Source organism: Pimephales promelas, chromosome 3 (genome assembly GCF_988280905.1).
Source record: "Pimephales promelas chromosome 3, fPimPro1.hap1.1, whole genome shotgun sequence".
In the NCBI taxonomy this organism is placed as follows: domain Eukaryota; kingdom Metazoa; phylum Chordata; class Actinopteri; order Cypriniformes; family Leuciscidae; genus Pimephales; species Pimephales promelas.
In genome coordinates, this window is record NC_142771.1 from 18,299,621 (window position 1) to 18,322,217 (window position 22,597).

At 38.5% G+C, this 22,597-nt stretch overlaps 1 protein-coding gene across 1 annotated transcript in view; it reads right to left on the minus strand.

Moving 5' to 3' along the window:
- Nucleotides 1-22,597, minus strand: part of crhr1 (corticotropin releasing hormone receptor 1) — a 126,438-nt gene that overhangs the window by 85,732 nt on the left and 18,109 nt on the right. The window contains exon 2 of the mRNA XM_039686822.2: nucleotides 6,913-7,000. Within this exon, the coding sequence (XP_039542756.1) occupies nucleotides 6,913-7,000 (88 nt within the window). The remainder of the gene's footprint in view (nucleotides 1-6,912; nucleotides 7,001-22,597) is intronic.

Sequence of the window (22,597 nt, forward strand, 5' to 3'; positions counted from 1 at the left end):
AGGATGTTAAGGCACATGGTGTCTGGAACAGAATACAGACAACACATCCATCCCTCATCTGTCCCTAAAGACGGCATCATTTGAAAATCAATTTTCTTTGAGAGTAAAGGTCCATGTTTTTTTGGACTGTATGACACTCATTCCAGACCCAGATATTCATGAAACCTTTCTATCTTGTTCGGAAAGCCTCCAATAGCAACTAGGAGAGGAAGTAACATTCAACATCACCTGTCTCTTTTCGTCGATACTGAGCGTGACAGATGAGTTGAAGGTATACTACTCTGCATTTCATAATCATCCCCACAAGAACCAGCAATCCCTAAAAGAGCCAGATCCCTGGCCTGGTTTCCTTCCTTGCAATGCAGAACACCCAATATTGCATCTGACTTAGCAAAAGGAAGCTGGAGCGCTGCTGGTGTCCCTTGTATCCTCTGGTGTTCTTGGAAGGGCTGAAAGTTCATAAAAATTGGAAAAAAATCCAAGTCCAGGCACTCAGGGTTACAAAAGTGAAAAAGGCCTTTTTTCCAATTGCATCTGACTTATTGAATATTGAAAGACTGGCAGATATGGCACATCCATTCAAAATGTTTCATTTTCCAGCTCAGATAGCCATTATTATTTTCTTTTTTAATCCAGTAAAATTACACAACATTGACTCCCTGTGAGTCTGCAACTGTTGCACTGGCACCAGCAGGCTTTGTTGCCACAGCTGTGCTGGAGATTAGTGGTTGAATTCTTCAAGACTTGAGTAATTATATCATCGCTTGGTCGAGCCGGCCAGTGTATGGTTTAGATTTAAGAGGCGTTCAGGACAGATTAATTATGCGTTAAATGGTGAGCATTTAAAAAATACTATGTTTAGTTTAGTCCTGGAAAATCTTAGCTAAAATCACTGTTGGTATTGCCAAGTTAATGGTGCACAAAGAAATACAACTGTAAGATGAATCAGATTTTTGACAACAACTGCAATTAATTACCAACACACTATTGACTCGCCGACTGGTTGTATGACTCTGAAAACATATATAGTTCAGTGGTGTAAACCTGGTCTGTATTTAAAAGGGAAGCCACACTAGCAGCAGTATGTTAGAGATTTACTCTTTGAAGTTTTAAGGATGGTGCGGTTGCCAGATTTCACAACAGATTGGTTACACCTGAACTGCAATGAATATCTAAACCTGCAAGTCAATATCTCTAATAATGTGCCTGTCCATAGTGAAGAAGAAAAACAATAGAAAAAAAAGATTCTCAATTGATTCTCCAATATAGCAACAAGACCTCTTGCTGGGGTTGCATGCTTCTCAAGATGTTTGTTTCTCTGAGAAAAAAACCCTGGTAATCTCACAGGTTTAAAAGAGATCTCCAAGGTCACTCTTTAAGTGCTTATTCCTATACAAAGTGTGACCATTGATATAACTGACAACCACATTCTGAAGTTGAATTTACTCTTAAAATGTACAGCAGTTTTACAAAATATTTGGTTTATAAGATTTACATATCTCAAATGGATGACAAATTCCAACAGAGGGGGTTAGGAAGTGTGCGAATAGCAGGCAGACTGGTACCAAGGCAGAGAAGAAGGCAGAGGCAGCTAGGCAGGAACCCCCAGCAGGATGGTCAGGATGAAGGTCAACGGCAGAGATGATGGAGGGAGAGCCATGAGGGAGGCTTGGCAGCAGGATCCAGGGAGATGACTGACTGAAATGAAGCTGTTAGTGGAGATCCAGGTGGAGCCGCGGGACTGTACGGTCCTGGAGGGAAGGGCAGAGCTGCAGCGACAATACAGGCGGAGTTGAACGAGGCCTACGAGGAACAGGCTGGGAACTAGATTCATACAAAACATGGAGAGTAGATGGGAGCGGGAGGCAGGGAGGGAATTCACATTCTAGGAAGAGGCTCGGTGCAGGACACAGAAAAAGGAACAAGCTGGATGCATTCACTCTCTAAGTCTATAAGCAGTAATTCACCCGCCCTGGTTGAGGGGGTGTGGCTCCACAACATCCCATCAAACACCACCAGTAAATCCACTGGCACGGCTGGCACTCTTTTCCTCCCAGCTCTTGCAGATTGTGAATGGGGAAACGTTGTGGGGGAGTACCTAGTCCATGTATTTCTTAAAGCTCCACAGAGTCTCATCTCCGGGCAGGCACACCCTGGTCTTATCATTAAGCCCCGCCGAAAAAGAAAAAAAAAACACACGCAAACAGGTGACATCAGTTGACTAGATGTTATAAATCCAGGAAAGCCCACATGTGTGTTTCTAGGGACTATTTCCCTGCGAGAGCAAGAGGATTCTGACCGCCACTAGATCCATAAATAGGGTCTCTGTTAATCTGTCATGGCTGGGTTGCACAATTGAGGTGAAATGGATCTAAACGCCGCCATTTTATTTAACAGGACTTAAATAGAACTGAACTGCATGTGGTCCATGAGCGTGTACACCTCTGGTTGCAGTTTTGCTTGTCGCCAGAGGGGGCGTAGTTCTGCAAAAACTCAGAGACTTGCGCAATGCACCTTTAAGGCAATTTAAATAAATTTATGGGATAATGCTGCTGGTTATTATTCAGGAGTGACACCTGTATTCCAAGAACAGGAACAATAATTTAAGCAATTCACAACATATTTACATGTGGCTGTCAATCACAAAATGTTGCAGTGTGTACAAGGCCATGGTTAATTTCAGGTCTCTTTTCTCTGAAACAAGCATCCTCTGTGCCAAATACAAGCAGATACGATTTTTAAAATAACTTTAACCTATTGCTCTAATGCCAATTCAGCCGAAAAATGATATTATCAAATGACAGTGGTTTTTGTTACTGTCAATTACCGTTGGTATGGTCTGCACTCAAAAGTTTTAACGAGATCAAATTATGTGGGGCATGCTCTCTGCATTAGGTTTTACTGTTCTTCACCCTGGCTCAATGTCATCCTTTGTCTTATTTTTATTTTTTTTTCTTCTCAAAACCTGACCCTTAAATGAAACATAGGCCTAATGGAGAACAGCTGTAAATAAACAACCATAAAGCAATTTTCTCTGTTCAATGTACAAAACACAACACATAAACTTGATGCAGCATTTTACTGTTTAAACTTTATTTGCAGAAAAGTTGTATAAAGAAAATCTGTTCACACTCGCTAATCCATTGCAAAGCCCTGAACACAAACAGATCTGTGGTGTATTCTAGCATGCATTAGTCCTCGATTTACCCTTGATTCAATTGCAAACCAAAATAAACCCCAGTAAGTCTTGGGCTTTTCAAAGCAGCGTGAAAAAACAACAAACTGAATCCAGCCAACACAACTTTCATATACTTATATTGCCTTTTCTGAGCACATGAAGTTTTGTCTGCATTGAAAAGTAAATGTCACATAGGCCTACCCCATGAAAGACCATGGGATAACAATCAATAAATCTTGCTGCACCCTGTACCCTTTCGTTATATGGAAAAATGAGTTCTGAGTTCAGAATATAAAAGCATTGAACCAGGGCTCCTCAACTTTAGAGAGCTCAGGGGCAGTGTTGTGTGTAACGCGTTACAGTAACGTAACTACTTTTTAGGATAAAAGTAGTGTAATGTGCTACCACTGAAAAATTGGTAACGAAATGTAGATTCAATTCGGTGAAACGTTACTTTTCCCACGGACAGTTTTTACAGCGATCGCCATCACTGTGAACGCCTACATAATGGATTACATAATCAGAGAGTAGCCTATTTATTTTAGTTTTGAATTTTTAAGTTTAAAGACATTCCATGCTTTATACACTCACCGGCCACTTTATTAGGTACACCTGTCCAACTGCTCGTTAACACTTAATTTCTAAGCAGCCAATCACATGGCGGCAACTCAGTGCATTTAGGCATGTAGACATGGTCAAGACAATCTCCTGCAGTTCAAACCGAGCATCAGTATGGGGAAGAAAGGTGATTTGAGTGACTTTGAACGTGGCATGATTGTTGGTGCCAGAAGGGCTGGTCTGAGTATTTCAGAAACTGCTAATCTACTGGGATTTTCACGCACAACCATCTCTAGGGTTTACAGAGAATGGTCCGAAAAAGAAAAAACATCCAGTGAGCGGCAGTTCTGTGGGTGGAAATGCCTTGTTGATGCCAGAGGTCAGAGGAGAATGGCCAGACTGGTTCGAGCTGATAGAAGGGCAACAGTGACTCAAATAACCACCCGTTACAACCAAGGTGGGCAGAAGAGCATCTCTGAACGCACAGTACGTCGAACTTTGAGGCAGATGGGCTACAGCAGCAGAAGACCACACCGGGTGCCACTCCTTTCAGCTAAGAACAGGAAACTGAGGCTACAATTTGCACAAGCTCATCGAAATTGGACAATAGAAGATTAGAAAAACGTTTCCTGGTCTGATGAGTCTCGATTTCTGCTGCGACATTCGGATGGTAGGGTCAGAATTTGGCGTCTACAACATGAAAGCATGGATCCATCCTGCCTTGTATCAACGGTTTAGGCTGGTGGTGGTGGTGTCATGGTGTGGGGAATATTTTCTTGGCACTCTTTGGGCCCCTTGGTACCAATTGAGCATCGTTGCAACGCCACAGCCTACCTGAGTATTGTTGCTGACCATGTCCATCCCTTTATGACCACAATGTACCCAACTTCTGATGGCTACTTTCAGCAGGATAATGCGCCATGTCATAAAGCTGGAATCATTTAAGACTGGTTTCTTGAACATGACAATGAGTTCGCTGTACTCAAATGGCCTCCACAGTCACCAGATCTCAATCCAATAGAGCATCTTTGGGATGTGGTGGAACGGGAGATTCGCATCATGGATGTGCAGCCGACAAATCTGCGGCAACTGTGTGATGCCATCATGTCAATATGGACCAAACTCCCTGAGGAATGCTTCCAGCACCTTGTTGAATCTATGCCACGAAGAATTGAGGCAGTTCTGAAGGCAAAAGGGGGTCCAACCCGTTACTAGCATGGGGTACCTAATAAAGTGGCCGGTGAGTGTATATATATATATATATATATATATATATATATATATATATATATATATATATATATATATATAACACGCATCCTCAACAGGAGTTGGAGCAGTTCTATCACAGCGACAGGGTGATCCTCCCAAACTCCATCCATGTGCCTTCTACTCTAAGGCTACGTCCATATTAATCCAGATACATTTGAAAACGGGGTTTTCGTTTAAAAACGCTCTCCGTCCACTCTAGTGTTTTCAGGCGTTTTCTGACGTTTCAGTGTGGATGAGAAACTTCTAAATTCACTTTACTGCGCATGCGTGAAACTTCACAAAAGCTCACTGAGACGTTACAGAGGGGGAAATAAATAATAAAGTTATTGCGCAATTCTTCTAACGGGATAATTTTATTTAGCAAAATATCTCACTATCACTGATGCATCCAGGTCGCATTCAGTCACCATATTTGGTCTGAAACGCAACTCCTGTTTTGCCGTAGGACAGCAAATGTGAGTACATTATCTGTCATATTTGCAGTACTGTGCTATGAAGAATAGCACATATTAAGTAACATAGAAAGTAACATATTTTAGCAACAGTGTAAAAATGAATAACACATAACAGGCACAATACCGTTAAACATGAATATCTATTGGTACTACATGGATCATATGACTAAACTTACATCATCGTTTTGAAATACCTCCGGTTTCACTGTCCACACTAAAACGTGAAAACGGCTTTTTTTAAATTTATTCACTTTGGAGAGCGTTTTCCAAACGATACGTTTTTGGTGACTTAAAACGGCGTCTCAGTGTAGATGGAAGGCCAAAACGGAGAGAAAAATATACGTTTTCAAACGAAAACGTATTAGTGTGGACATGGCCTAAGAGGCTGTCCCTGGCGGAGTGGAACTATGATATTGGGAATCGGGAGCTGCTCGCCATCAAACTTGCGCTAAAGGAATGGAGGCATTGGCTGGAGGGAGCTAATCACCAGTTTGAGGTTATAAATCGTCTTCATCATGCTTCACCTCCAGCAGGCAGTGTGGATGCACTGCAGGGAGGACCAAGCAGATCGTGGTCGTGTTGAACCTCAGCAGTACCAGCCTGGACAAAAGGCATAAGTGTTGGCTTGTATTGTATCATTCTTCTTGTTCCTACTTTGTTAGGGTATCTACACCATCAAGACTAAATATATGAATTGCTATATTCGCTAATATGCTGGGCCCTTCACATTCAATGTGCAAGCAATCACATCATCACTGCACAGCACAAGCTGATCAGTCTTTGATGATCCTGCAGTCTAGCTCAACATATAAATACTCTGGTTCATTGTTTGCTGTAAGCTAATCCTGCAGCATGCCATCAGTTCCTTTGAAATCCACCACCGTGACAGGATCTGTGTATTTTTCTGTATGCTGCTGCATATCTGACATGCTCACAGCTGTGTGACTATATATCTAGAAATAATCAACAGCAGCAGAAACAAAGTAACAGATCTAGAATGCCAAGACCAAATACATTAACACTGCCATATTCAATAACATTCTAAAACTATTCTGAGAGTTGTCATGATTTAAATAGTATTAAAGGGAAAGTTTAATAAAAAAAAAAAATCTGTTATCATTTACTCGCACTCACGTCATGAAAAAAAAGAAAAAAGAAAGCCATACAGTTTTAAAACGGCATGAATAAAGACCAAAATCTCCTGCAAATGTGTTCCATAAAGGTTTTCGGGGTCAACAGAATCCGTTTTCAGATGTACTAGTGATATGCAGCTTAACCACAAATCCCATCTGCCGGCATGACAATTTATCAATACCTCAAAAGGGAGACCATTAACACCAGAGGCCTTTAAGTTGACACGCAAAACTGATCTATGACATGCTTCCCCAAACCTTAGCCTTACATACACCACCAAGCAAAATTGGTTTCAGATCAGTTATGGAGACTTACCTGTAAGATTTGTGGAGAGTAGGAGCAGAGCGTCACAGGTCAGGTCAGCTGTTGCCTTGGAGATAAGCGTAATCCAGATGGTCAACACCTGCAGCGGTGGTGAAAAAAAATATATATTTGTGGGGGAACAACAAAAGTGTGGCTTTAGCATCCATCTGGACATATAGCAAGACACGACATTCAATGGAATAATAAAGCAGGTCAACATCTGTCTTATGATAATGCAGGTGATCTCGGGTACACTGTTGTGCTTCTGAAGTCAAACACTAGCTAGACTGACATTTAAGATGTGAAAGTTTACAGCAGCTGGGTGATATGGACAAAAACATCACAATATTTTATCATTGGATACTGATATTTATCACAATAGTCATTTAAAACCATTAAAGTGGAAGGAAATTTCTCATATTTGTGAGATCTCAAAAAAAAAAAAAAATAGATTACAAGTAAAAACTTCACAGAATAAGCTAGTGTTATTTATTTATTTGTAATTTAGGGCCCATGAAATCAGTTGTATTATTTTCAATTTTTCAATTGTTTTTATTTATTTATTTTTTTTATTATTATTATTTTATTTAATACAGTCAAATGTTGACTAGTTGACTAGTGTTTAATCAAATGAAAATATGTAAATTCATTTGCATTTCTGTTTTTTGTCAAATAAGAACAATAGAACAATATACTGTATAAAAACATGGAAAAAATGCATTGGTTGTATGATTTTCCTCAAAAAATGAATCATTATTAATGCTGTTGATGTTGATGTATTGCCCTTCCCTAACTGTATGTTTCTTGCACTTTAAAAGATTACATTTCAGTAATTCATCTTTTAAAACTGCCATGTAAACCCTTCATTCCAACTGATTTCAGACCAAACCAGATATTTGACTTAACCGTGGCAAATATCTAGTCTGATGTTTAATATACTTATACACATTCTTTGTGACTCAGTTACTTATTTTATGTGTATTTTTTTAAAGGACGTTCAGGAAATGAGAGGGAAAATCACAGATGTGACCCTTGTGCCCAAACATCTCGCTGGCTAAATGATTCCCTGTAAATGAACTAAATGCGATTTATATTTTTCAAGCAGAATCCATTTGACATATTTACTTAACCACAGCTTTAAGTCTAATGGCTCTTTAAATGGCAAGAGAGACAGGAGAGATTCTGCCCATGTTTGATGTTGTTGTTGTTATGAGACTGCATAAGCAGGCCGTCTCTAATTCATAGCCCTGGATACAGAGGTGTCGAGGAAAGCAAATACCCTTAACTGCATACAAAGAAAACACACACACAATAGGGATAAATGAAGTGATATCACCTTCTTAAAATAGAAAGGGACAGCAGCCTATGACTAAATCCAATACACTGCCCTTCCATTCTCAGAAGGGTTTAAGTCATAAAGTTTGCAAAATCCCTGCATGGTCACATGACCTCAAAAAGCTTTCAGGTCGAGCTGGATGATCCATCCACACCCCATAATGAAACCATGAAAATTTACACCATCACCACAAACGCATTATGTCAACGGAAAGCAGCATTGTCTTGCAGAGTGAGGACTTTCAACTTAGCGCTAAAATTTTTACTAGCTGTTTAAAAATGACTGAAAGTTCCCAGTGGCATGAGGTGAACAGCCTGCCTTCTGCTGTCTACTGGTCCCTGACCTCAGTCACATGAGGACAGGTTTACAGAGTTCAGTGTTGACAGCTCTAAAGACCGTCTGCAGCACATACTCAAACTAGCGAGGGACTGAGGAGGGAAAAACGGAAGAAATACAGCCCCTGGTGTATTTTATGAGCTGGCAGACTTACACTCATCTCGCTGGTCAGCTGCTGACTCACTTGGCAGTAATCTTCTTGAAGCCTTGAACTGCCTTTTCCTCAGGTCTTTCCAGAAACATCCCAAATTCTCTTGCTATTTTTTTCTGCCTCTCCCAATCCATTTGCTGTCTCTTTCACAGAATTCATCCTGCTGAAGGCTTTGTGTTGAGGGACAGTTGTGCCTTCAGACTTTCTTGTCACTTGGAACAGTTTCACTTCATCAACCTCAGCCACCACCACTGTAGGGCCATTGTAGAACCCATGTGCTGGACAGGATTACTCATGAGGACTTCAACCCATACTGTACACACACACACACACACACACACAATAGCTTGACAAACCGCTAGAGAGCTTCATGCTGACATGACCAGCAGGGGAGTAACTAACTAAAAATAGTGACGCTACATATTTCAGTAGCCTGAAGGTACTTCAGCTGTTCATAATAATGTAACTTGTCCAGTAACAATCCTTCAAATTTGAAGCATTTAGAATCTGATTTATTTTAGAATATAATTAGTTAAATGCCGCTGTTTATCCATCTATTTTTTATTAATTATAAAAAAAAAAAACATTTTGTTAGTAAATGTTTCTAATTACTTGACACTAACTTTGACAAACTTTTTAAACAGTTTAAACTTTTTTTTTAAACTTTGACAAATTGATACATCTCAAAATACACCCGTCTGCATTTGACCTAATATTTTCTTTAACAAACCTTGGTCAACCAGTTTCACCACACTGAGCACATCGGTTTGGCTGGTGAACTGCACCAGCTAGATGAACACCAAATTAGCACTAGTCACCATAAACAAACCATAAAGAGTATATACAGTACATTTATATAGTACTAATGTGATCTTTAGCAAGCCAGTGTAGGCAATTTTGATCTCATTCAAAAGAACAGTGCAAAACAAACATTATTGTCTCAAATATTCTCAAAACTCCACAGTCTGCACAGTGAGGCTCTTTCTTGATGCTTCTCCTCAGAAACAAGATAGAACCCAACTAATGAAAAGGCATCAAACACAGATATGAACTGTTGTTGTTCCAGTATTCTCCAGTGTTCATAATCATGACGTGACACATGAAGTTTTGTGCATGTTTATAAGTGTCATTTGCTCAATTATGACATTGTGAATGCAAATATGACATTCTTTAACATGACATAAACCAATGCATCATAACCTGTCAGAGTCTTTGTCATGACAACTTGACATTACTAAGACAACACAACCTGTCATAAACATGACATAGCAGATTAATTATCAAACTTAAGAAACCACTTAGCTTTACGGGTTAATATTACATTAAACTGTCAGGTGGTTGGTTTTGACATTGGCTGTCATAAAGCCATTTGACATTTTCACAAATTCAATGTGTACCAATGTAGTTGAACCCTATTTCATATACATAACATACAGTATGTTATGTCATGGTTATGAAGGTGCCACGCCAGTCTTATGCACACCCCTTCAAGTAAAGTGTTGCCGAAACTACTAAATCCCACTTCACATTCCAAACAAAGAACACTTTTTCACCTCATGGCCTTTGCCTAGTTCTGTCTCTCTCAATGAACTCTTCAGATTGACCTCAAAGGAACACCCTTCTCCAAAGCAGATGTGAGAACTACCCTATCACACATGTATGGGGCCCGGTCCCTGAAGAATGGTGGACAAGGACAACTACTAACAGCCTGAGAAAAGCAAGAAATCTTTAGCAGAAACCTAGGTCATTTTAAAAAGCAAGGATGAAAAAGCTCTGCATCTATTTGAAATAAGCTGATAAGCTTGAGGGATGATAGAAATTAGATGAAACTAAACAGCCATTACTTTGCCTCATTCTCATGAAAAGTGCAGGGTCAGCAAGATCTCCTGGTTTAGTAATCTATGATCATATGACCACCTGGACAGATTAATTATATTCTTTAATAATTGCCTAAAACAGTGCATCTCAAAAAATGTTAAATATTCCACCAAAGCCCTATGAGGAAGCCTCAATACCCATTAATTGACCAAAAACATGTTCATTTTAATTCATATTGTATATTATTTAGCACTATCATTAATATTACTTAAGTGGCCATTATGATGATGAATCATTTTTAAACTGTACCTTATATCTGTTTATCATTGTTTAAATCAATGTACTAGTAATATACAAAATAATAAACAAACAAAATAATAATAAAAACTGTGGATACATAATAAAATAAAATATGGATCAATAATAGATAAATAATAATATAAATTAAACAAACAAATAATTAATTACCTCAGACTCACCAAGATCAGATGCTTGTGTTTGTTTAGTTAGTTCTGATTTTGGATAATTCTGAACAATCCCAGAAAAACAGCTAACAGCAAATTATTGATTTGGTAACTAGATAAGAGGTCACACTCAATTGCAAGCTTTGTGTGGTGAAATTTAATTACCAGGCATGAAACATCATCCACAGATCATATGACAAAATGCTTCATTCACTTTCTTTTCTTAAACACACAGCCGCACACACACAAGTTAAACCTATTAACAGCACATGTCATAATTTCCCCTGGAACATCATACAGTGTAGCACTCTAGGGGGTATATGTTAGGAATAAGCTGTTAGATGCTTGGTTAAACCAGGAATGCGATGTGACAGAACTCCCCATGCTCTGGCACAGTATATAAACTATTTACGAGGGAATGATGAAAGATGTACTTATAGTAAATTTACCTAATGACTCTCAACCATTGCTTTCCATCTCCCCCATTGTGACTTGCAAATAGGGTGTAAAGTAAATGTACTTTCCACTCCCACCCCTAGGACTGATCTATATTCTAGCAGAACTTTATAAGACTGGCTTTTTAAAAGCCATTGTTGAGCAGCTTAGAGAAGATCAAATTCTATCCAGCATTGCCTGCATGTTTCTCTGAGGCAGGTCTATTTTGGGCAAAGAATCAAACATCTAATCCTCCTTACAGTCTGAGAGGATAAAGAAGCCACATTTTAACTAACTTTGTCCAAACTACACTGAACGATATCCACCTCGTCTTGCCATCTCTCCCTGCTCTTTTTCTCCTCTCATATTTCCAACCTCTAGTTGATCTTGATACTGAAATTCTTCAGATTCAATCTGACAGACTATAAGCGCAATTGGAAAGGAAAGGTCCGGCACTGAGCTGTTGTGTCTAATACGACAGAGCATTTCTAGCAAACACAAATCTTTTATCTCTGCCACACAGAGGTGGCAGCTACTCAACTCAACCCATGTTTGCATATTTTGGCAAAAATTTAATTCATCAGCTGAATTTGGTCGCTGAGAAGATGGGACTCAATGAAAACCCAGTTCTCATTGTGGTTTCTCCTTTGGTCGCACTCATGGAGGACCAAGTAAAACAGGCAACCGAAATGGGCATCATGGCGATGCAACTCATGTCAAAGCCATCAGGGCATCAAAAAATGGTGACGCTTTGTAATGCTACTCGCACACCACATCCATAGTCACTGTACCCCTATTATAAGCGGTGTATTTTTTAAAATAAATTATTAGATGATGCTACTCATCATTTAAATCATCATCATTAAAACATAATTTTGGCTCCCGGTCTCTATTCTCTGAAGACTCAAATGAACACGCTTCTTCAGCCTGGTCTCTTTCGTCAGTCAAGTCACGCTCCAACCGTGTTATAAAGTTGAGACAGTTCAGACAAATACGAGCAGATTTGTTGGCTTTATTGTCAAGATCTAATCCTAAACGGAGAACTTGTTTGTATATACAATCACATTTTCTATTTCGTTCAAACATGTTTTTCGAGTTTGCAAGTACTCCGCGAATCAAGTACTTAAATACTTTCCTTTCCATAATTACTTACTTTCCAGAGTGCGTGCAGTTCAGTCCTGTTGAAAACTGTGAGTCGCTCAAAACACGTCACTTACTTCGTTGCTCTGATTGGTTGGAGGTTTATTCAATTGAGTGCAGAGTTTGTTTGTTTTTTTTTTCCTGGTTCGATTAAGACACGCCTCATAATCAAAGCCCTATGGAGCAGTATCAGACTCACATTCTGAATAGAATATAAGTATAACGAAGTCAGGCTAGGTTTTAGCAACACAAACAAGAGGATTGAGGAAACTGAAGGATGTATCGCGGATACCAAGGAACGAGAGGTGCTGTCTGAATTGCTAAAACTTCAAACTCCACTTGAGGCTAGGCTAAAAGATCAAGAAGGCAGGTCTAGATGGGATAACGTTTGAATTTATGGAGTTCCAGAGGGCAGTGAAATAGTTCATCGATCATTAAGTTAATTGAAGAGTTTTTGAAGGGTGGACTGGGACTTGACCCATTGATGGACCTACATATTCAAAGAGCTCAAAGAACTCTGGCCCCAAAACCTACGGAAAGTACAAAACCACGCTCCATTATCGGCAACTTCCTGCGTCTCAAAATGAAAGTGATTTTGTGACAGGTGTGGAGTAATGAAATAATGCCCGATTTACATGTGACCATGACTTACCCCCCTGATATCCAAAAGAAACTAAAGTAATATGCTGAAACAAAAACAGCATGGGTATTCTGGGTAACTCTGGGTATTCTACGAAGGTGAAACAGACTCTACAATTCTGTGGAGGAGGCAACAAGGTCAGGGGTTTTCAGGTGGACGTCATCCGACCACAACAGACACCACTAGAATGCCTTCAACGATGAGCTTGGACAACGATAAGGGGGAGAGAGAGGATATTACTAAAATAAATATGCTGCTGAGGCTTTTATATCAATTTCAGACACTTCTTGTAAAGATCTCAGAAGAACAATTTAAAGATTAGGGACAAATACAATATGTTAAAAATAATAATATTAATCCACAATTCATTATTACACTTATATGTAAAGACAGGAGAGAAATGCTACCCTACAAAGGCAAAGTGCAGTAACTACACATTTGATCAAAAATGAGTTAAGACTTGTAATGGGCTTTATGACATGTGATCTGTCTTGTGAAAAAATATCTGGGTTAAATTATGTCCCGTTTCAGAGATGCATTACCACATAATCTACACATTACATGTTTGACTGTCTTATATATACATATAAAAAAAAACTTTAAAGGCCTTTTTCTCCGTTTCTTTGTTTACTGCACTTTGCGTTTGTAGGGCATAATGGCCCTGCCCTCTCTTAAAAACTATTATAACGCTATAGTTATAATAGTTTACTGGTGCAAACCAAGTTATGCAGATAGAAATAGATAGAACTTTCACATTTCTCTGAAGCACTGTTGCGGAGACTCTCTATTCATTCCGGTGAAATCACAAAATAAAGACACCGGATTCTGGACTTTCTGTCCCGGCTAGTCGTCAGAAAATATTGGTGTGCCAGAAGGACTATTAATGTCCATCCCAAAATAATATTAAAATTACTATTGAAGCATTTCATTTGTGAATAACTAAATATTTCAGAACTGAGGTTTAAGAGAACACACAGTATTATGCAAAACCATCTCAATCTGACTCAGTCCATTTGAATTTCTGGCCCTGGAGATTCTGTTCTCATACCAGTAAGGACAACAACCGTAAGCGCTGTGTTGACCCTCTTTTGCTGTGGTCTGAAATTAGATATTATAGTTTGTAAATCCATTATAATTATAATTCCACTCCATGGTAGGTTTTAGAACAAGCTCATTCCCCAAAATGGCAATTCCTCTATTACCATAGAGAAGAACAAAGTCAATGGATTTGTTGTTTCTGCACCACTTGGGGTGATCACATGGTGCTTTGTGTCCTTTGTCAACTTCTTCATTGAGATCTTTTTCTTACAGATATTTTTTTCTTACAGTGTGAGGTCATCTGAGGAGACTGGCAGCACCATTTGTAATGTGTAAACCAGCACTAACAATAGCCTTTAACACACAAGAACACCATGCACACGCACATGTAGCGGTGTGTTCCACATGCTTCTCCTCTATCCGCTGGCCTAGTCTGCGCTAAGACAAATGGCTTGATTTGCTAGTGCCAGGCATTGTGTTGTCTAAAGCAGTGTGCTGTTTGAGCATAAACCCGGATCCTTCCATAAAAATCTCGACGGGCTGCTGAGCCACAGGCACAGGAGATCACCGGCCAGCAAAGGAAGGATGATCTTGGAATACAAAGGCTAGAAATCCTGGGGATTGATGCCAGCCTGCTGGTTGAAAGCGTAAAGCTAGTGTGATCCCACAGCTCAATCTGACAGTTTTAGTCTTTGGGGATTTAAATCTGAGAGCCAGATGTACTTTAAAGTCTTTTTATTAAATATTCTATGGGTTATAAAACTGTGTTTAGCTTATGATACTGATCACTGATTTCACTGCAATCTTGAGCCTTTAAATATTCTTTTTTTTTTCAAACAGATTTGTTTTCAATTAAAATTCGTGATAATTAAACACTCAGCTACATGATTTTCCAGACTGCCACGGTCCAATTGATCCTACTATCGCAAAGAACAAGAATATAAAGGAAAAGCATTGTCAGATAAAGGTTTACAAGAGTGCTCATCTGTACACGAAAAACGCTACGCTTCTGTCTGCGGAAGTGTCGGCAAGCGCTGGAAAGCTCCGGAAATGATCTCTCGCGTGTGTACGTCACTCATTGTTTACACAGAGATTTCAGAAGTGTTATCATTCACTGTGAAGGTCTAAACATATTTAGATACAGGAAATTGCAATGGAAGACGATTTCGATATATCAACAGACAACGTTGATTTTTTTTTTTCCACAACCGTGCAAGAGATCACTTCTAGCGCTTTCCGGCACTTGCGAAGACCGTAGTGCCCGTGCCTTCAGATCACTTAGATGTGACTGTGGTTACAAGAGGTAAAAACGATATAAATACTGTTCGCTTTCTCACACAAACCGCTCGTTTCGTGTCTTAGGCCATCAATGTGTACTTACGCTCACGAGTCATTAAATCATGTTCAATTTGGACTTCTCTGTGCATGCTCTGTGAGGTGGACCCATGGGTGGACCCCATAAACCTCCATTATATGACTGACAGAAAAGAACGGTTTGACCGAAAAATATCAAAATTTAAAATACTGTGGAAACAAAGACACCTACATCTTGGATGCCCTTGAGATAAGCTAAAACATATCAAAAATGAATTTCAAAAGTGAACTATCCCTTTCAGCTTTACCTCCATCTAAACCTAAAGGTGCTGTCGGATGAGGTGTCACTGTCAATGAATCGTCTGTGACTTTAGACTTCTCAATCCAATACAGTGTCATTCACCTGCTCCTGACTGTTTTAGTGCCAAGCCACAGACCACCATGACCATATGGCCTGCTATGGGATGCCAAAGCAGAAAAAAGAGAATGAGAGAGGAAGACAAACAGGATTGGGGGAGGAAAAAACACTCCAACCAAATCATTTGAATGACATTTCTTTAGATTAACACATTTTAAATGTCTGCATTCGTCTGCCAATGTGGGTGGAACACTGTACTACGATATCAGTCTCAGGATACATGCCCACGGACAGCCCGCAGTTCAATGATGCACGCACAAAAAAAAGCACTTTCTCAATCAGGCAAACTCTAATCTGCGTGGATGACTTTACAGAATTTTGATACACATTTGAGGATGAAATATCACATTTTAAGAAACTACAAATAACAATCTAGATATCCATAAGCAGAACTGTCAAAAAGAAGAAGCAAGCAGCATAAAAGTCTCATAAAAGTATTAATTTTATTAATAGTCATGCAATAGTTTTTTGCAACAGACTTAAGTCTTGTAAGTCTTCAAGTTACACTGATAATCATAATTAAAGTATTTTAATTATGAGTTGAACTCGAGAACTGAATCAATCCATGAACTAATCATTCAGATTTTATTAGAACTTGAGCAAGTGATTTATTCAAAAAGTCTGAATCATAAGAATGATTCGTTCTAGAGCCAGACCGATATATCGGCAGGCCAATATTATCGGCCGATATTAGGCATTTTCCAAACTATCGGTAGTTATAATGGCCGATAAATGAATATTTCAAAAATAAATAAAAAACGCTTCAACCATGTCATGTTGGAGTGTTGGAGTGGTATAGTTTGTCCACCAGAGGGCACTCTACACCGTCCCTGTTGGCAACACTCGTTTATAACGTGCAACACATTCTAGCTGAACAAAAAGTTAGCTAATGCCACTATCATCAATGGAATTTAATGAGCTTTGTTAATTAATTAATGAGCTTTGGTTTCCGCCTCTGTTCTGTTGCGACAATAAAAGAAACAAGTTTCTTTTTAAAATATATTATCATATTATTTTAATTAAAACTCATTCATAACTACAAATAACAAATGTTAGGGAAATCTGTTAATGTTTTGTTGTGCGTTCCTGAAAGAAATAAAATAAAAAATATCGGCCGATATATCTGAAAATCGGATTTTAAAACCAACAAATATTTGTATCGGTATCGGCCTTCAAAATCCTTTATCGGTCGGGCTCTAATTCGTTCACAAATCATATTTGCGGTCGGCAGGATATTTAAATGCGTTTGAAAGAAAGTCTCTTATACTCAGCAAGGCTGCATTTATTTGATTTAAAAAAATGTTAAAACCGTAATATACTGAAATATTATTATAATTTAAAATGTAATTTATTCATGTGATGGCAAAGCATCATTAATCCACTTTTCAGTGTCACATGTTCCTTCACAAATAATTCTAATATAATGATTTGCTGGTCAAGAACCAATTTGTATTATTATCAATAATGAAAACTTTTAAGCATGCTTAATATTTGTGTGAAAATTGTGAAATGTCTTTTTTCAGATTATTAAATGTGTAGAATATTCAAAAGAATAGCATTTATCTGGAATTTCAGTAACAATGTAAAAGTCCCTTTTTTGTCAATTTAATGCATCCTCGCTGTATTAATGTCTTAAACAAAAAAATCGTATTGTATCTTAAAACGATCCAAAAATTTTGATCGTAGTGTTGAGAGCAAGGTTTGATGTCAGTATATAAAATAACTGTGTGTTCCTCACTCAAAGCTATCATATGGCTTCATATGAGATGTGAAATTAAACTTTTCCATGGTACTTTGATGGTGTCTTGTCTTATTTTGGAGCTCGACAGGAGAACGAATCGAGTATAAACACCTCTCACAGCAGGTGTGCGGTCGCCATGAGTAAAAGACTGCATGAGTCAAAGATGGCTTAACTCAAGCCAACCCGATCACACTAAATGCGTTTTAATAGCACACAGTGTGTTAAACGTGCAATTTATAAGCAGAAATTAGTTTTTACGTGCATAGGATATGCATGGGTTAGTTAGGGTAGTTTTTGTAGTGGTGTGGGGTTCGTGTGTATTATACGTTTGAGTAAAATTAGTGGTGTGGGGTGCGTGTGTATTACACGCAAATGAACTGTGTTTCAAATGCACGAGGAAACTGCGCACGTAAAAAAATGTTGTCTATAAACTGCACGATAATACACAATGCGTGTTATGGAGACGCATTTACTGAGCACGCACAGTTACATGCTAAGACACAATCCATACCAAAATGCTAACACATGACATAGAAACAACTGATATATTAGATTAAAAAACAAATTGGATTATTAGAAACATTGGTAGGGATTCACTAATAACTTTAGCGTCTACCAATACTATATTTATCACCTAGAAAGAATGAAGAGAAAAAAGCTTTCACAATACATGACTACAGGCAGATGGAAACATCCCAAATTAGAGCAATTAGCTCTCTACCAAAAAGTGAACACATGCTAATTGTTCCTCACAGCCATATGCACTTTTAGCCAGGGTCAGTGCTATCCTCACGAGGACATCGTGTGTCGATATCCTGCTGGCCTGCGATTCAAAAACGTCAGCATCACTAGTTAAAGAAGTGCGTCATCACTACTTCGAGACATGCAATCCCCTACACTTAAAATGCTCATCCTTCCCATCTACTGTTCTGAAACCAGCGTGTGACTCATGGATGCTAAATTGGAAAGGGTGCAAGAAAACAACTCTCCCCATCTATCTTGGGCTGGCTTAAACGGTCAGGAAGATGTACGGGGGAGGGTGTCACTTTTTCTTTTCCCACAGTAATGATGATACACTACATGCCCACAGAAAGCATGCTCCTGTCTCTTCATCTGCTTTAATGACTGGTCTGCCTGCCGAGGATGGCTCATATGCACATGCCGTCGTGTATGTGCAGCTAGAATGTGTGCGAGTATGTGTTTGATTAGTTGCGCGCATAATTAGCATGCAGAAGCTTTGTCGTGGGCGACAATAAATTGAGCAAATATGTCTGCGTGTGAGCATGCAATTTGGTTTTTAACCTCGGCTGCGACTCTATTGATTGGCTGCTTGAAAGTCTTCAGCATTGGGGACTACTGTAACGTGATTGGTGGAAGGGGAGAGTGTTTCTCGGTTTAATTAAATTGACATTAATTAATGAGCCCTGTGACCCAAAACCATGAAGATCATAAATAACTTGCGGGGGCAAAAATGAGCGCTGTGACGATGATCTCAATGACTACCAATTTTTGGTGCTTTTAAGTCTGCCAGTGCCAATAATCATTAGTGTTTTGGGATTTATATGTTGTTTGAAACTCTCTGAGGAGCCTTTGTGTTTATCCTGCATACATTGCACTTTGCCTTTTCAACATATATGTGTTGAGACGAGCTTCTTGTTTTTATTACACGCTCATGTTGCTTGATTACAAGCAATAAGTAGAAGTTTAAAAAACTCTTTGGGGAGCATACTGTAATAATCTGTTCAGGTTACACGAACAATAACCTCCATTAACACTTGAACAATCATTGATGCTGTTTATAAAATAAAAAGAGATGCAGATAATTAGCCCTGCTAATATGAAGTATGAATCATCTAGCACTGCATGCAAAAGCCATTTTGATTCAGAGTGCTTGAAGCTCAAATTGTCAAGTGGATTCACAGCTAATTCATGCCAAGCTAGTAATGGATATAGCAAATTATGAATCTTGCATCAAGGCCATAATCATGGGAACGGACCGATGGCGGATGAAAGAGAACTTTATTATGGCTGACTAACACCAGAGGAACTCTGTTGGTGTTCATTTTGGAAACTATTTGTGGAATAACATGGCAGTGATCACGGACTCCTACAGGATTTATGTGGAATTATCAATGCCCATGGGGTGTCAATGCCGTCCCCCATCAACCAATTTAGCCTAACAAAAAAAAAAAGATAAAAAAGAAACAATACTATTTTTATCAACAATAATTTATTCCATCAGAAAGACTGTCAGTGCAAAAAAGGATGTCTAATCAACTAAATCCAACAATGTAATAATTAATTGTGTTTTTTATTGCCTATGAAATGTGTTTTATTATTTTCCACAAATTCTGTATTGTCTGTTTTAATGTTTTTGGATTCTGTGATTTGTGATTTAACACAAAGTCATTACCAAACATGTTGGCAATCGATTGTATAAAACGTTAAACAATTCCCTTTTTTTTTTTTTGGAAAACAAAGTGTTAGACAACAAGTTTACTATTTAAATTAAAACATGGCAAAAAAAGAAGAAGAAGGGACAAGCTGAAAATGGTTAATTGTCTTAGCCACAAATTATTTGTCAGGAAATTAAGCAAATGCACTTCTTAAAAAGCTATTTCTGTCTCAGAAAAACATCAAAGACAGAATGTTTCTTTTTTTCTTTACAGAATATGCTAAATATGCTATGCTTTGAAAGCCTGGTTAGAAATACAATAAAAGCATCTCGACCACAGTGAAGCATGGATGAAGAGACTTCACGAAATGTAATTTGAAGAATATTGAAGAAAGCTTTTCTTCAATTGCAGAAAGTGTTTTCTAAAGAGCAATGATCAGATGATTTGAACACTATAGTGAATATTTGGTCTCACATTTGAGTATGAACATGAGAATTGCCATGTAACATTCACAAAAACTAGCCCATTTTGCAATTTGATCAAGTGTAGAGACCTACTTTTGATGTATTCATCCAAAATTTTCCAAATTCTGTGACATTCCACATTTTACTGTAAATTGACTATATTCTGCAATATATCTGCATTTTTCACATTGTGGAAATCATAGGGCCCCTTTGGCTGGTGGGTGGTGATGGCGCAGTGAATAAGACACATGCCTTTGGTGTGAGAGACCCGGGTTTGAATCCACTGTGAGACACCAATGTGTCCCTGAGCAAGACACTTAACCCCTAGTTGCTCCAGACGCATGCAACCTCTGACATTGTAAGTCGCTTTGGATAAAAGCGTCAGCTTTTGTGAATAAATGTAACTGGATGGCTATATCTGAATATGCATACTTTCCTACTAAACAGATGACAAAAAAACAGTATGTGAAAGAGTACTAAGTCTGAAAGGAACCTACTCAGAGAGTATGCAATTTTGAATGTAGCTCTACAGTATTCTTTATGAATGAATCATCGAATCATTTATTCTTCTGATTCATTTAAGAACAAAGGTTCTTTCACATGCATATTTCAATTCACCTGAATCATTCCTAATTCATTCTGAAACATTGACTTTTGTGTTGCTTAGAGACACAGGTTGTTATGACCCAATGGTAAATAACAAAATGACAGAATTTTCTCTTACTACAAAGTGTCATACATATAATAAATGAAACTTGACACTTATGTAGGTTTCACTTACCACAAAATTAGCATGAATGTTTATTCTCAAAAACAACTTTTTCACAGCACCCAGTCTAACCATTCATCAGTTACAATTCATACGCTCACGACTCAGATTCAGTAGTGGCGCAGGATGCAGGATAACAGATTTGCATGGCAGAATATTGAGCTATATTTGGACATCAAATGTCTGTGTAAGTTTTCTTGGCTCTGTTCGCATGAGGTCTAGATGATGGTGGGCTTGATTTGAGTCATCATGGACTGTGGCAGATTCTCTGCATCATCACACACAAACTCATCCAGCTTAATGAATGATCGCTGAATGATAAGAAATTAAGCAGCTGGAACATTAAGCAGATTAAAGGATCAAAGACATTGCGCTCTAGAAACATGTCTAGTTTCTACACAGACTCTGCTTTTTCTGCATGTTGGGCAGTTCAGTTAATATGTTAATAGGCTGTCAGAAGCTAAAGTAAGGCAAAAAAAAGTACCAATTTGGCTCTAAATCCAAATGTGTTTTGTATCAGCCCCAGTGCTGAAATAGCTGATCTTTATTCTCTTGTACTTCAAAGACGAGAAATGAATGGGAATATATTGATGCTTATTAAAGCAGGATAAAAATAGCCATTCATCCCCTGTGTGTCTGGGTGTCTACTTGCTGGCATCAATATTATACTGGGGCAGCTGAGCTTAGGACAAGATGGATATGTGTATGTGTGCACATGTGTTTGTGTGAGCTAGTGCAAACACTAAAGACTGCAAGCACAAACACTAAAACATCCATTATTACTAGTATTCTTAAATACTTTCCAATAGGTATGTGCTCAAAGCCGAACCATGTTTGGAAAGGACACATAATACGAAGCCCCTAAAGGGACATGGTGACGGAAAATAATATGAGATGGGAGGAATATGCATAGGGAGCGGCAGTCCTGCACATTTTACCAGATAAATCAATGTCGATATCAGTCAATGACACTGTTGGGCACCAAAACCTCTGACATCATCCTGTCAGTCATCTCCCCTTACTCTCTTCACATGAAATCTGATGTCCTCTAATGTAACTGACTACCACAGTGAGCTTAACCCTGTTGGGGCTCTGTGGAATTTTAGACATTTCCCTTGCCTCTCCGAATACGAAATTAGTGTTGGTTAAAGTGATCTTTGTATCATATTGTCTCTTTGTCTTTTTTTAATTGAAATAATTATATAAATAATTAGCAATAATGTTGGCACATCCTGTA